The sequence below is a fragment of the Meles meles genome, chromosome 19 (assembly GCF_922984935.1).
Source record: "Meles meles chromosome 19, mMelMel3.1 paternal haplotype, whole genome shotgun sequence".
Classification (NCBI taxonomy): Eukaryota; Metazoa; Chordata; class Mammalia; order Carnivora; family Mustelidae; genus Meles; species Meles meles.
Genome location: NC_060084.1, coordinates 51,227,000 through 51,239,509, shown reverse-complemented (window position 1 = coordinate 51,239,509; position 12,510 = coordinate 51,227,000). Strand labels below are relative to the sequence as shown.

The 12,510-nt window shown below is 55.2% G+C and overlaps 1 protein-coding gene across 1 annotated transcript; it reads left to right on the top strand.

Annotated features, from left to right (window-relative positions):
* Positions 1-449: 449 nt before the first annotated feature.
* Positions 450-6,986, top strand: NTN5 (netrin 5). The gene is made up of 6 exons (XM_045988186.1): positions 450-1,138; positions 3,993-4,181; positions 4,302-4,451; positions 4,837-4,890; positions 5,107-5,187; positions 6,474-6,986. Exons 1-6 carry the CDS (start codon positions 505-507, stop codon positions 6,836-6,838), a joined length of 1,473 nt encoding a protein of 490 aa, XP_045844142.1. The 5' UTR covers positions 450-504; the 3' UTR covers positions 6,839-6,986.
* Positions 6,987-12,510: the final 5,524 nt, after the last annotated feature.

Here is a 12,510-nt window from a genome sequence, read left to right as displayed (position 1 = left end):
CCTCATGCTTCCTTCTCTGCACCTGGCCCTTCCCTTAGACTTGGGTCCCCTCCCCTCCATCTGTTTGCTGTCTGTGCCTCTGTCCCTTTCTCTATTTCTTTGTTTCTAAGCTTCATCGGTATCTAAGTCCCCCTCCCCCCCTTGTGGTCTGTCTAGGTTTCCCCATCTGTCCCCACCCCTTGCCCTCTCCCCAGGGCCCCCACCCCTAGACACTGACGATAGCTCTGGGGTGTTAAGCTACGGATTAGTTCAGGCAAAATTCTCAATTTTGCTTGCGTTCTTTTCCCTTTGGGTTATGTAAACAGTAATTCTCCCCAGATGGAACTATTTTCCTCGCTTAGCAGCAGCCGGGGAGGGGGCTCAGGCAGGGCAGGGGGTGGAATGCAGGGGGTTCTTCAGAGAGCCTGGGGCGGGGGAGCAGGGTGGAGACTGACCCATGAGGGCAGCCTGAGGCCCTCAGCCTGGTCCCTCTTCTCCTCTCCAGGTACGTGCTCTGCTAGGACCATGTCCATGACCTTTGCACTCTTGCTTCTCCTGGGCCAGGCCGCCACCGCAGACCCATGTTACCATCCCAGTGGCCGCCCGCGCTTCTGCCTCCCACCAGTGACCCGGCTGGCTGGCATGGCGGCCTCCTGTCCCCAGGCCTGTGCCCTCTCCCTGGGAGCGGACCTCAGCCCCCGGGCCACCTGCAATGGCAGTCTAACCCTGGCCCTGGGTGGTCCCTTCCTCCTGACGTCTGTCAGCCTGCGCTTCTGCACCCCAGGATCCCCGGCCCTGGTCCTGTCTGCTGCCTGGACCGCAGGAGGTCCCTGGAGATCCCTGTGGCGCAGACCTGCCTGGCCAGGGGCCTTGGGAGGCCCCGAGAAGGTGACCTTCCGAGCCTCGCCAGGCCCTAAATCCAGCGTCCTGGTCAGTCACCTCCGTGTGGAGTTCGGGGGCCGGGCCGGGCTGGTGGCGGCTGGAGTTCGGGGGCGCTGCCAATGCCACGGCCACGCAGCCCGCTGCGCCGCCCGCGCCCGGCCCCCCCGCTGTCGCTGCCGCCACCACACCGCCGGCCCCGGGTGCGAGAGCTGCCGCCCGTCCCATCGAGACTGGCCCTGGCGGCCTGCCACGCCCTGGCACCCCCACCCTTGCCTGCGTGAGTCCAGGGGTCCCCCTTCCTGCCCTCATCCACTCCCACCCCACCCCCACCCTCCAGGGGCTGCCTCCCCCCCCCAAGGGCAGTGTGCTTTCTCCCTCCAGAAAGCTCCTTGCTCTTCACTTCACCCCTGCTGATCCTGAGCCCGCCCCCTCCTCCCCTGCCCTACAGCCTCCCACCTGCGCTCCCTCTGCCTGTCCCAGTCCTTGCTGCCCCGACTTCCAGTTGCCCCATAAGGGGCTCCAGCCTCTGCCGCACTCGCCATTACGATGCTGCTGCTGCTGCTGCTGCTGCTGCTATGAATAGCATTTCCTGAGTGAGCGCGGTACAGGGCAGTTGGACCTTTCCTGAGTCCTCAGACCCACCACAGTGGTTAAGCCCGTACTGGGGCACCACCTGCTGTGTACCAGGCAGGGTTTCTCATCATGTCCATTTCACAGACCAGGAGACTGAGTTAGAGGGGAGAAGTCCCTCGCACAAGGACACACAGCTAGTAAGTGGCAGGTCCGAATCCAAGCTCAGAGCTCGGGGGTCTTGGCTTGTCCCTGCCAAACATCCGTCAGGGGCCACCTTGCTAGGTGCTCTAGAGTGACAGACAGGCCCACGGGCTTGGCAGTGAGCCACCCAGCCTGGGCTCAAATCCCAGCTTCTCTGCTTCTGGGCTGTGCAACCACAGGCAAGTGACTTGACCTCTCTGGGCCTCCACTTCCTCCTCGCCTGTAACGTGGGGACGGTGACAGCATTTCTTTCACAGGCTGTAGTGCAAATCCAATGGGTCGATATGCATAAAGTCCTTAGAATAAAGCTGGGTATGGCACCCGGCACCGAAGAAGAGCTCGCTGCATACCTGCCAATGTTACCAGTCGCCAGATGAAGGAGGGGGGGCCACCAGAGGGGAGACAACGCTTGCCCTCAGGCTCTGTGCCAGCAAGGGGCAGTGCTGGGCCTAGACTCAGGGAGACAGAACTTCCTCCATAGGGAGCAATCCCCTAGGTCATCCAGGTAGACCAGCGCTCCCGAGGCCCACTCCACGCTCCACACCCTCTCCCCTCCACAGTGTTTCCAGACCCAGAGCTTCTGGAGCCTGGCCCTTCCCCATTGCTCCAGCAACCCCTCCTCAGAAACAGCCCTCCTCCCTGCACCGCCAGCCTGGGGGCCTGGCTAGAGGGTCTGAGTGTGTTATGAGGCCTTGGGAAGTATATCTACTCTACTGACAGACAGACACACACACACCCCTCCTCTCTCCACCCTCCAATTCTTTGCCCATCCCTCCTCTCTTTCTTCCTGCTACGTTGTGTGGAGTAACTTACAGCCCGCGCCACCGTCCTTGGCTCCCCACTCTGTCCTCCTCCCCATCAGGGTCTTGCTAGAACCTCTGCTCCCACCACCTCTGGCCCACTCCCACCAGCCCGATCTGAGACCCCTGCGGGGTTGGGGGGTGGGGGGGAAGGAGGGGAGACTTACATTGCCTGGGGGTAGGATTTGGTTCATCCTGGGCCCCGAAAGGGCCTGGGAGCTGGGGAGGCCGTCCCTCTGAGGATCACCACGTTGCCCCAGGCTGAGCGTGACCCTGGCTGCTGCACCTGGGTAAGAAGCCAACAGTGTTGTGACCAAGCAGAGTCTGGATGGATGGGGTGGGACTGAGTCCTGTGGCCGAGCTGCCAGCTTTATGGGGCCCAGTGCTCTGAACCCCTTCCAGCCACGTGAGTCTTCCAGATGGAAGTGAGTTGAAGTCTTCACCCTCAGGTCAGAAAGACCCAAAGCCTGATTCTTCCCACTGATAACCCGAAGAGCACTGCGACCCCGGCCCCGGCAACCCTGGGAGAGAGGGGCTAAAATCCCCACTGCATGGGAGGAAACCAAGGTTTAGGGAGGCGAGGCATTTTTTTCCTGCAGCTGCCCCTTTGTGTTGTGGGCACCAGCCGGTGCAGGCCTCCCAAACCCCTCAGGGGTCAAAAATTCCTTACACCTCTCCACGGGGGGGGGGGGGGGGGGCATGAACCCCCTCCTGTGGCCCATCACTCAGAAACACTGGCTAGAAATACAGATCCCCGGGTACAGCTGAAGGCCTGGGGTGTGCCCTGGAAGATGTGTGGTTTCTTCTTAACATTTCGGTAACTCTGAGAAGTAGGAAGGTTTGAGAGCCATGGCCTCACTGATCAGCGCTCCCCAGGAACACACACACCCACACACACACAATCCTCACGCCACCATGGGCCACACTGGAGCATGGTTGCCAAGAGCTCTGGGTTCTGAGCCTGCTCTGACCGCCCCCCAGCTGTGTTACTTTGGACAGATGACTTTGCCTCTCTGTGCCTCTGCTTTTGCATCAGTAAGTTGGGGTTGATGACAGCATGCTCTGAGAATGAAACATGCTGAGCACGGATGCGCATGCTCTGTGTCACAGGCCCTGGGGCAAGCCCTTTATATTTTGGTTTCCTTTAAACCTTGCAGAGGGGATGCTGTGGTTTCCTTTAAACCTTGCAGAGGAGACGCTGTAACTGGCGTCTTACAGCGGAGGAGACGGAGCTGTAGAAAGAAGTCACTTGCGCAAGGAGCACAGTGGGGAGCAGACATGTAGGGGGGCTGACCCCACAGCCCGAGTCCCCCGGAGCAAGCTGAGTGGCCGTTCCTCCCTAAGCTCCCAGTTTCACACAGACTTTGGACCCTCGGGCTCACTCACTCCAGTCCAGGGCGCACACCTTAAAGATGAGAATGAGGCGGGTCTGGGACCCAGACAACCTCCTCATTGCAGCGATGCCTTATTTCCTCTCCTGAGGGCGGGGGTCGGGGGGAGGCTGGGGACTGGGACAGAAGGCGGGAGCCTGAGGCACCTGTCGCGACCTGTTTCTAGCCTGCACCTGCAACCAGCATGCCCGACGCTGCAGGTTCAACTCGGAGCTCTTCCGGCTGTCCGGTGGCCGGAGCGGGGGCGTTTGCGAGCGGTGCCGCCACCACACGGCAGGGCGGCACTGCCACTACTGCCGGCCGGGGTTCTGGAGGGACCCCAGCCAGCCTATTACCAGCCGCAAGGCCTGCAGGGGTGAGTGCGGCCTGGTGCTGGGCCTAGAGGGAAAGGAGGTGGCGGGGCCAGACTCCTGGGGCTGGGAAGGAGCGTCTGGGGCCCTGACAGCCTGGGTCCTCAGTTCCTCTCCTCACGCAGCCTGCCAGTGTCACCCGATCGGGGCCACGGGAGGCATCTGCAACCAGACCAGTGGGCAGTGCCCCTGCAAGTTAGGGGTCACCGGCCTCACATGCAACCGCTGTGGTCCCGGCTACCAGCAGAGCCGCTCTCCCCGGATGCCCTGCCAGCGTGAGTCACCAGGGGCAGGGTTGCGAGTCCTAAGTGGGACAGGAAGGGGACATCCTGGATCTCCAGTGGGCAAGGATGCTGATGGCCAGGTCCTTGGTAGATGGAAGCTAGAGCTGGAGGTCGGGACTCAAATTCCCGTCTCCTTAGTCTTGGGAAGGAGGAGGCTAGGAGCCTGGACTCCTGGGTCTGAGGGAGGAAGGGGTGGCGGATCTGAAGGAATAAGGGACTAGGGACCAACTCCAGGTCCTAGGAGGAGGAGGGCAAAGGGAGCACGCACTCCTGGGCTTTAAGGGAATAGACACGGGATCTGGATGCCTGGATACCTGTTGGGGTGGGGACGCATGGCGGGGCACTAAGGGTAAATTTCTCCTTTGGTCTCTCACAGGAATTCCAGAGGCAACCACCCCCCTGGCTACTACCCCTAGTGCTTACAGCTCCGGTAAGACCGGCTGGTGTGGAGAACCCTGAGAGCAAGGGCAATCAGGGATGGGCTGCTTGGGTCCCCAGATGGGGATACAGGGGTGGCCCACTGAACCCAATCCCAAGGGGTGGGGCACCCCAGTTGTCCATCAAGATGGAGTGCGGGGATGGGCAGGGGTGGGGCGCTGCAGTCCAGGCCTCGGGAGCCCACTGCAGATGGCCTGACCCTCCCCAGACCCCCAATGTCAAAACTACTGCAATGTCTCGGACACCAGGGTACACATGAGCCTCCGGAGGTACTGTCAGCAAGACTACGGTGAGTGCCGGGGAGAAAAATGGCCGGCGGCTACTCAGGTGTTCTGATGAATGCCTCCTTCTCCACCTTCCGCTTTCTCATCTTAGATGGGAAGGAGGTCTCTAAAGGACTCTTCCTGATCTCTGACCTAATGGGGCAGAAGACAAAGGGGGGGCAGGTGCAGCGGAGTCGGGGTGTTCCTTATCTTCCTAGGTCTCCTCCTTCCCCATGTTCTTGGCCCTCTTCAACTGGACATCTTTGAGGGAGAAAAGGGACCTTCTGGGGATGAAAGGAGAAGGGGGTGCCCATTGAATGGAGGGTGCTGCTTATCTTAGACACTTTGCATCGCCCGTCAGGGTCCCAGATTCTGAACTGTAGCCCCACTCCCACAGAGGCTCACCCCCGAAGTTCCCTAACCCATGACCTCAGGGCCTACGACCTGGGGTAACTAAGATCTCTTAGATACTCAGGAGTTCAGCCCAGGCCTTGAATCCAGACCAGCCTGTGACTTCCCTCAATGGTGTAAGACCCCAGGCCTCTCCTCCCTGAGGATCATCATCTGGCCAGTGGTGTTCTAGGACTTGGACAATGGAAACTTCTTGTCCGGCCTCTCACAGGGATCTTCCGCTCCACAGACTTAGCTTGTGAGCCAGAGTCCTGCCCCCAACACATCTCACCTTAGCCCTTCAGAGATCACATTTCTGAATCACCATCAGTCTCAACCCTCAGGTTCTAGGTTCTGAACTCCTTCTGGCCCCCAAATTCATCACAGAGCCTCTCCCAAGCCTTTTCCAAGGGCTCTGCTTCTGATGTCTTTTGACTCTGCCACATTTGAGATCCCTGACCTGCCTCTTCTGCCTTGTTCCAGCCACACACACTGCGGGGCCCCCCAGTCTTCCCTCCCCGCACTTCAGGTCATTCTGGCATCTGCTGCTCCCAGGATGAACCCCAACCAAAGCATCCCACATGGCAAGTCCCATGTTCCCAGGTTCCTCCGTTTGGCCTCCCCTCCACAGGAGGAGCCCTCCATCCCCCCTCTTCCTATCACAATTCTGGTACCCCACTCACACTCCATAGAGCCCTGCCTTCCTTGCCTTGACCATGTCTCCTCCAGCAGGCTCCACCATTCAGGACACAGGGCCATACCCCCCGAGCTCTCACCCTCCAACGTTCAAGGTCTCTCTCCTCCCTGAGGGCTTCCTGGGAGCCCACCCCCGGGGTCTGCCCCCTCTCCCCACTCGCTCAGACCCCTTGCGACCCCAGAGCACTCCTCGCCAGCCTGGGCCTGACGGCAACCCTCCCCGCAGTTCTCCGAGCGCAGGTGCTGGCGTCGGAGGCCGTGGGCCCGGCGTGGCAGCGGCTGGCCGTGCGCGTGCTGGCTGTGTACAAGCAGCGGGCGCGGCCCGTGTCCCGCGGCGGCCAGGACGCCTGGGTGCCCCGCACCGACCTGGTCTGCGGCTGCTTGCGCCTACGGCCCGGCACCGAATACCTGCTGCTGGGCAGCGCGGCCGGCGGCCCTGACCCCGCGCGCCTGGTCCTCGACCGCCACGGCCTCGCGCTGCCCTGGAGGCCACGCTGGGCCCGGCCTCTGCGGCGGCTGCAGCTGGAGGAGCGCGCTGGGGGCTGCCACGGCCTGCGGCCCCCCACCCCAAGCCCGGCCCCCAAACCCTGAACTCCAGAGCCAGACCTGGGTGCCTCCACAGCCCACTGAGGAACTTGGAAGTGACCGTGAGCCAAGCCTTCCACTTCGACGGCGCGTCCCTTAGCGAGCCAATCAGAAGCCGTGGAGCCCCTGACGTCACTGGCACGCGCCCGCTAAAGTGCGGGGCCCCAGGACGCCCCCCCCCATAACCCACCGCCAATGGCGGCAAAATGCCAGCAAGACTTTTGAGGTATCTGGCCAGGACGTTTGGCCTGTAACCTGTGCGGCTACTCCCCTAAATAAAGTCTTAAATCTTGGGGGGAATTTCGGCTACAGCACCTGATATGTACTGGGACGGAGTGGCGGGGCGGGGGTGGGGGTGCAAATGAAGGAAACTACACAGCTGAAGGACGGCTGTGCTCCCCGATGCAATGCCTGATCCAAGCAAGGGGTTGGTACGCGGTCGCTGCGTGCTGTTCAGATTTGTGTTGCTTGATGATTGGCCAGAAGCCAGTTGGAGGGAGGGTGAATAGAAAAGGCGGGAAATGCGCTGAAGGAAAGGACAGCGGTTCCAGACTTCCAGAAAGTTCCACACTTCAGCATTTTGTGTTCCTGATGGGTCCTAGGACAGTCTCTGAGAAAGGAATAAAGGGAGTTGGGGTGAATATCCAAAGAGGGTTCTGACCGAGGTTCATCTGGTCCTGAGGTGTAGCCTAAACCCTTTACTGAGAGAAGAGCCCATTGGGAGCCACAAAATGGCATGGCATTACTTGGTGCTGAGTGGAATTCTACACCTCCAGGCCGGAGGGATGGAGCTAAAAAAACCAAGAAGCAGTAAGTACTATGGCAGTGAAGGTTGTCACGGCCTAGGACCTTCCTTGCCACCCTGACCTCTGCCCCCTGCAGCCACAATGGAAAACACCATTTCAAATTTGAGTGTTCTTTGCAAGAGAGTCACTGAGGGAGTACTCTGAGGGATTCTCAAAGGAAGAAATATGACTTAGGGTTCTTTTGAGCCTAGAGAACAACCCTGTTCCTTCCCTGAGAGGAATGTGGGCCTCCCAGCCAATGGAGAGTCAAGATGGGTCATGATGTCATAGGGTACTAGGAAGAAGGAAAGATCCTCCCGTTAGGGTTCTGCTGTGCTCCTCATGAGACTTAAAAAGGCAGGAAATAGACTCAAGGAGGTGACTGTTTAATCCCCAAGCCACCAGGAATATAATATCTTATATCTGGGAAACGTGTCTTTGACTTCAGCCAGGTCCATGGTGGGGGGCATCTCTGAAGCAGGAGTTAGGAGTCTCTAAGAGATTTTCTTTTTCTTTACAGATTTTATTTATTTATTTGACAGACAGAGACCACAAGGAAGCAGAGAGGCAGGCAGAGAGAGAGAGGAGGAAGCAGGCTCCCTGCTGAGCAGAGAGCCCATGCGGGGCTCGATCCCAGGACCCTGGGATCATGACCTGAGCTGAAGGCAGAGGCTTTAACCCACTGAGCCACCCAGGCGCCCCTTTCTTTACTTTTTTAATAAAGATTTTTTTATTGACAGAGTATGGAGGCAGAGACAGAGGGGGAAGGAGAGGGAGAGAATTTCAAGTAGGCTCCCGCTGAGTGTGGAGCCGGAGGTGGGGCTTGATCGCATGACCCTGGGATCATGACCTGAGCCAAAACCAAGAGTGGGATGCTCAACCAACTGAGCCACCCAGGTGCTCCTCTTTAAGGGATTTTCTAAGAAGCATTCTCTGTTCCAGGAAAACTATACTCCTAATCTTGTCTTTTTCCATTCTTTCTTTGTTTTTTTTTTTAAGATTTTATTTATTTATGTATTTGTCAGAGAGAGAGAGCAAGTGAGCACAAGCAGGCAGAGGCAGAGAAAGAAGCAGGCTCCCGCTGAGCAAGGAGCCGGATGTGGGATTTGATCCCAGGACCCTGAGATCATGACCTGAGTCGAAGGCAGTGGCTTAACCAACTGAGCCACCCAGGAATCCCTCTATTTTTTTTTAAGATTTTATTTATTTATTTGACAGACAGAGATCACAAGTAGGCAGAGAGGCAGCCAGAGAGAGGGGGAATCAGGCTCCCTGCTGAGCAGGGAGCCCGATGCAGGGCTCGATCCCAGGACCCTGAGATTATGACTCGAGCTGAAGGCAGAGGCTTGTCCCACTGAGCCACCCAGGCGCCCCTCCATTCTTTCTTGAAGCCAGTTTCGTGGGGCATTTGCCCCACACCTCCCAGCCCCCCGCATGTCCTGTCCCATCAGCAAGTCCTGGCCTACATATGTTCATAATTCAGCCATTTTTACATATCCCCCAATACCACTCGGTTCAAGCCACCACCAGTGTTCTCTTGGATTGTTACAGTGACCCATACTGGTTTTCCCTCTACCCCCTTAGAGTTTTCCTTGTACAGAATCAGGAAGATGGCTTTAAAACCCAAGTCAGATCATGATCCTATTTATGCCAAAATCCAACTCTTGAGTGGATTCCCATCTCTTTCAGAATAAAATCCAAAGTCCTTGCCCTGTCCTACATGGCCCTGCCTGACCTACTCCCACCATATAACTGACCTTACAAATCCCCTCATTCGCACCTCTTCAGCCACACTGACCTCCTTCCTCCTGTTCCTTTAAAAATCAAGCGCACTTGCCCCAGGACCTTTGTGCTTGCTGTTCTCTCTTCCTGGGATGCACTTCCTCGCATAACAGCAAGCTAGTGCCTGCACTTCATTGACCAGGTTCAGCCAGCTCTGCTGGAATGATACAGTAAAAATTGATTTCTTGGCCGTGTATGTGTCCCATGCAAGTCACCAAGGGATGGTTCTCCGCAGAGTCATTCAAGGACTCAGGCAGAGAGACATCTACCATCTTTTTTTTTTTAAATTTTAACATTTATTTATTTATTTTAAATTTCTTTTCAGCATAACAGAATTCATTGTTTTTGCACCACACCCAGTGCTCCATGCAATATGTGCCCTCCTTCATACCCACCACCTGGTTCCCCCAAACTCCATCCCCCCCATCTACCATCTTATCGCTGCATCAAACTCAAACCATGGCATCACATGATCACAGCAGCAGGCAGAGAGAGAACCGCATGGTCGCCACACAAGAAATAAATGTGTGGGCTCAGGAACGACTCCACCACTTCCCTTCCTAGCTCATTGGTCAAGAATACTCACATAGGGAGTGCCTGTGTGGCTCAGCGGGTTAAGCCTCTGCCTTCAGCTCAGGTCATAATCTCAGGGTCCTGGGATCGAGCCCCGCATCGGGCTCTCTGCTTGTCAGGGAGCCTGCTTCCTCCTCCTCTCTCTCTGCCTGTCTCTCTGCCTACTTGTGATCTTTGTCTGTCAAATAAATAAATAAAATCTTAAAAAAAAAAGAAAAAGAATACTCATGTGGTTTCACCTAATAGCATGAAGCTGGAGAAGCAGAATTCTCTTATGTGCCTGGAAAGCAAGAAGAACGAGTGTATTAGTTTTCTACTTCTGCCATAACAAATTACCATAAACTCAGCAGCTGAAACAATACAAATTTATTATCTTGCAATTCTTTTTTTTTAAGAGTTTATTTATTTATGAGAGAGAGAGAGTGCGGGGGAGGCGTAGAGGGAGGAATGAGTAGACTCTGTCCCACAAGCCTCAGATCATGACCTGAGCCCAGATCAAGAGTCAGACGCTCAACCAACTAAGCCGCCCAGGTGCCCCTATTATCTCACAGTTCTATAGGTCAAAAGCCTGACATGGGTTTTACTAAGCTAAAATGGGGGTATCGACAGGCTACATTCCTTCTGCATCCTCTAGGGGAGAATGTTTCCTTTTCATTCCCAGCTTACACAGGCCACCCCCATTCCTTGGCTCTGGGCCCCTTCCTCCAGCATCCAAGGCAGGTCAAGTCCCTTTCACACTGTAGATTTCTGCTGCCTCTTTTTCTGTCCTTACATCTTTTTCTCTTCCTGCTGGGAAAGTTTCTCTGTTTTTATTTTATTTTTTAAAAGATTTTATTTATTTGACAGAGAGAGACACACAGTGAGAGAGGGAACACAAGCAGGGGGAGTGGGAGAGGGAGAAACAGGCTTCCCCCCTGAGCAGGGAGCCAGGATGCGGGACTCACTCCATCCCTGGACCCTGGGATCAGGACCTGAGCCCAAGGCAGATGCTTAACGACTGAGCCGCCCAGGTGCACCTTAGCTTGAGAATCTTTTTTTTATTATTAAGATTTTATTTATTTATTTGAAAGAAAGAGCAAGAGTGCACGAGAGGGAGGAGGGTTAGAGGGAGGAACAGAGTCCCTGCTGAGCAGGGAGCCCAAGGTGGGGCTGGATCCCAGGATCCTGAGATCATGACCTGAGCGGAAAGCAAAAGCTTAACTGACGGAACCACCCAGGTGCCCCATAATTTGAGAATCTTAAAGAGCATTTCAAAGCTATCTTACTTGGAAAGATGATAGAGGCATGACATTTTGGGTTGGGTAAATGTAGTCATGCGTTAAAATTAAACATTGGGTCTAAGTAGACTCTGCAAATAAAAAAAAAGTCCTTCTCATTCATTTGTCTTGCTTTATCTTTCTTTTTGCCATTTATCGCAACATAATATAATAAATATTTGTCTTTCTGGTTACTGTTTCTGTCTCTTCCACTAGAACGGGAACTCCATTTGTCCCTTTTGTTCCATGCATCCCTTGTCCCTCGAAAGGTGCATGGTACATAGTGGATGGTCGACAAATACTTGTTGAAAAATCTGATCAGAAAATGGCCTAACCTACCTGAAACTAATATTACACTGTCTGTTAACTAACAGGGATTTAAGGGGCGGCTGTATGGCTCAGTGGATTAAAGCCTCTGCCTTTGGCTCAGGTCATGATCCCAGGGTCCTGGGATCAAGCCCCGTATCAGGCTCTCTGCTCGGCAGGGAGCCTGCTTCCTCCTCTCTCTCTCTGCCTGCTTCTCTGCCTACTTGTGATCTCTGTCTAACAGGGATTTAAATAAAAATTAAACAAACAAACAAAAATGGTCTAACTGGCAGCCCAACTGAACCTGAACTTGTAGCTCAAGCATCTATATTATTAGGAGTCGTAGCAAATGTCAAATAACAGTGGGCTTAAGCAAGATAGAAATTGATTTATTGGGGCGCCTGGGTGGCTCAGTTGGTTAAGCAACTGCCTTCCGCTCAGGTCATGATCCTGGAATCCCGGGATCGGGTCCCGCATCGGGCTCCCAGCTCTTCATGGAGTCTGCTTCTCCCTCTGACCTTCTCCCCTCTCATGCTTTCTCTCACTCTCTCTCAAATGGATAAATAAAATCTTAAAAAAAAATTGATTTCTCTTGAGGGTGGGTAGGAGGAAGGAAAGAAATTGATTTCTCTCTGGCATAAAAGAGGTCTGGATGTAGTCAAGCCACCAGGAACCTTCTAGCTTTCCTCTCCAACATCCTTAGAATGCAGCAAGATGGAAGAAGGTAAAGAGACAAGGCCAAAAGGCCCACACAGCTGATTTATGAGGCTCTTTTCCAAAACTGCTACACGATCCGTCTGTTCTTATTTCATTGGCTAGAATTTAGTGATATGACCACACCTAAGCTTCAGGGGAAGTTGGAAGTTCAACCTTTAATGTTGCACTGTCTTGGACCCAGCTAAATAGGACGTTTTGATGTCAAGGGAAGAAAAATGTCAGGTTGGAGAAAATTACCCAACCTGGCTTTATGCCAGGC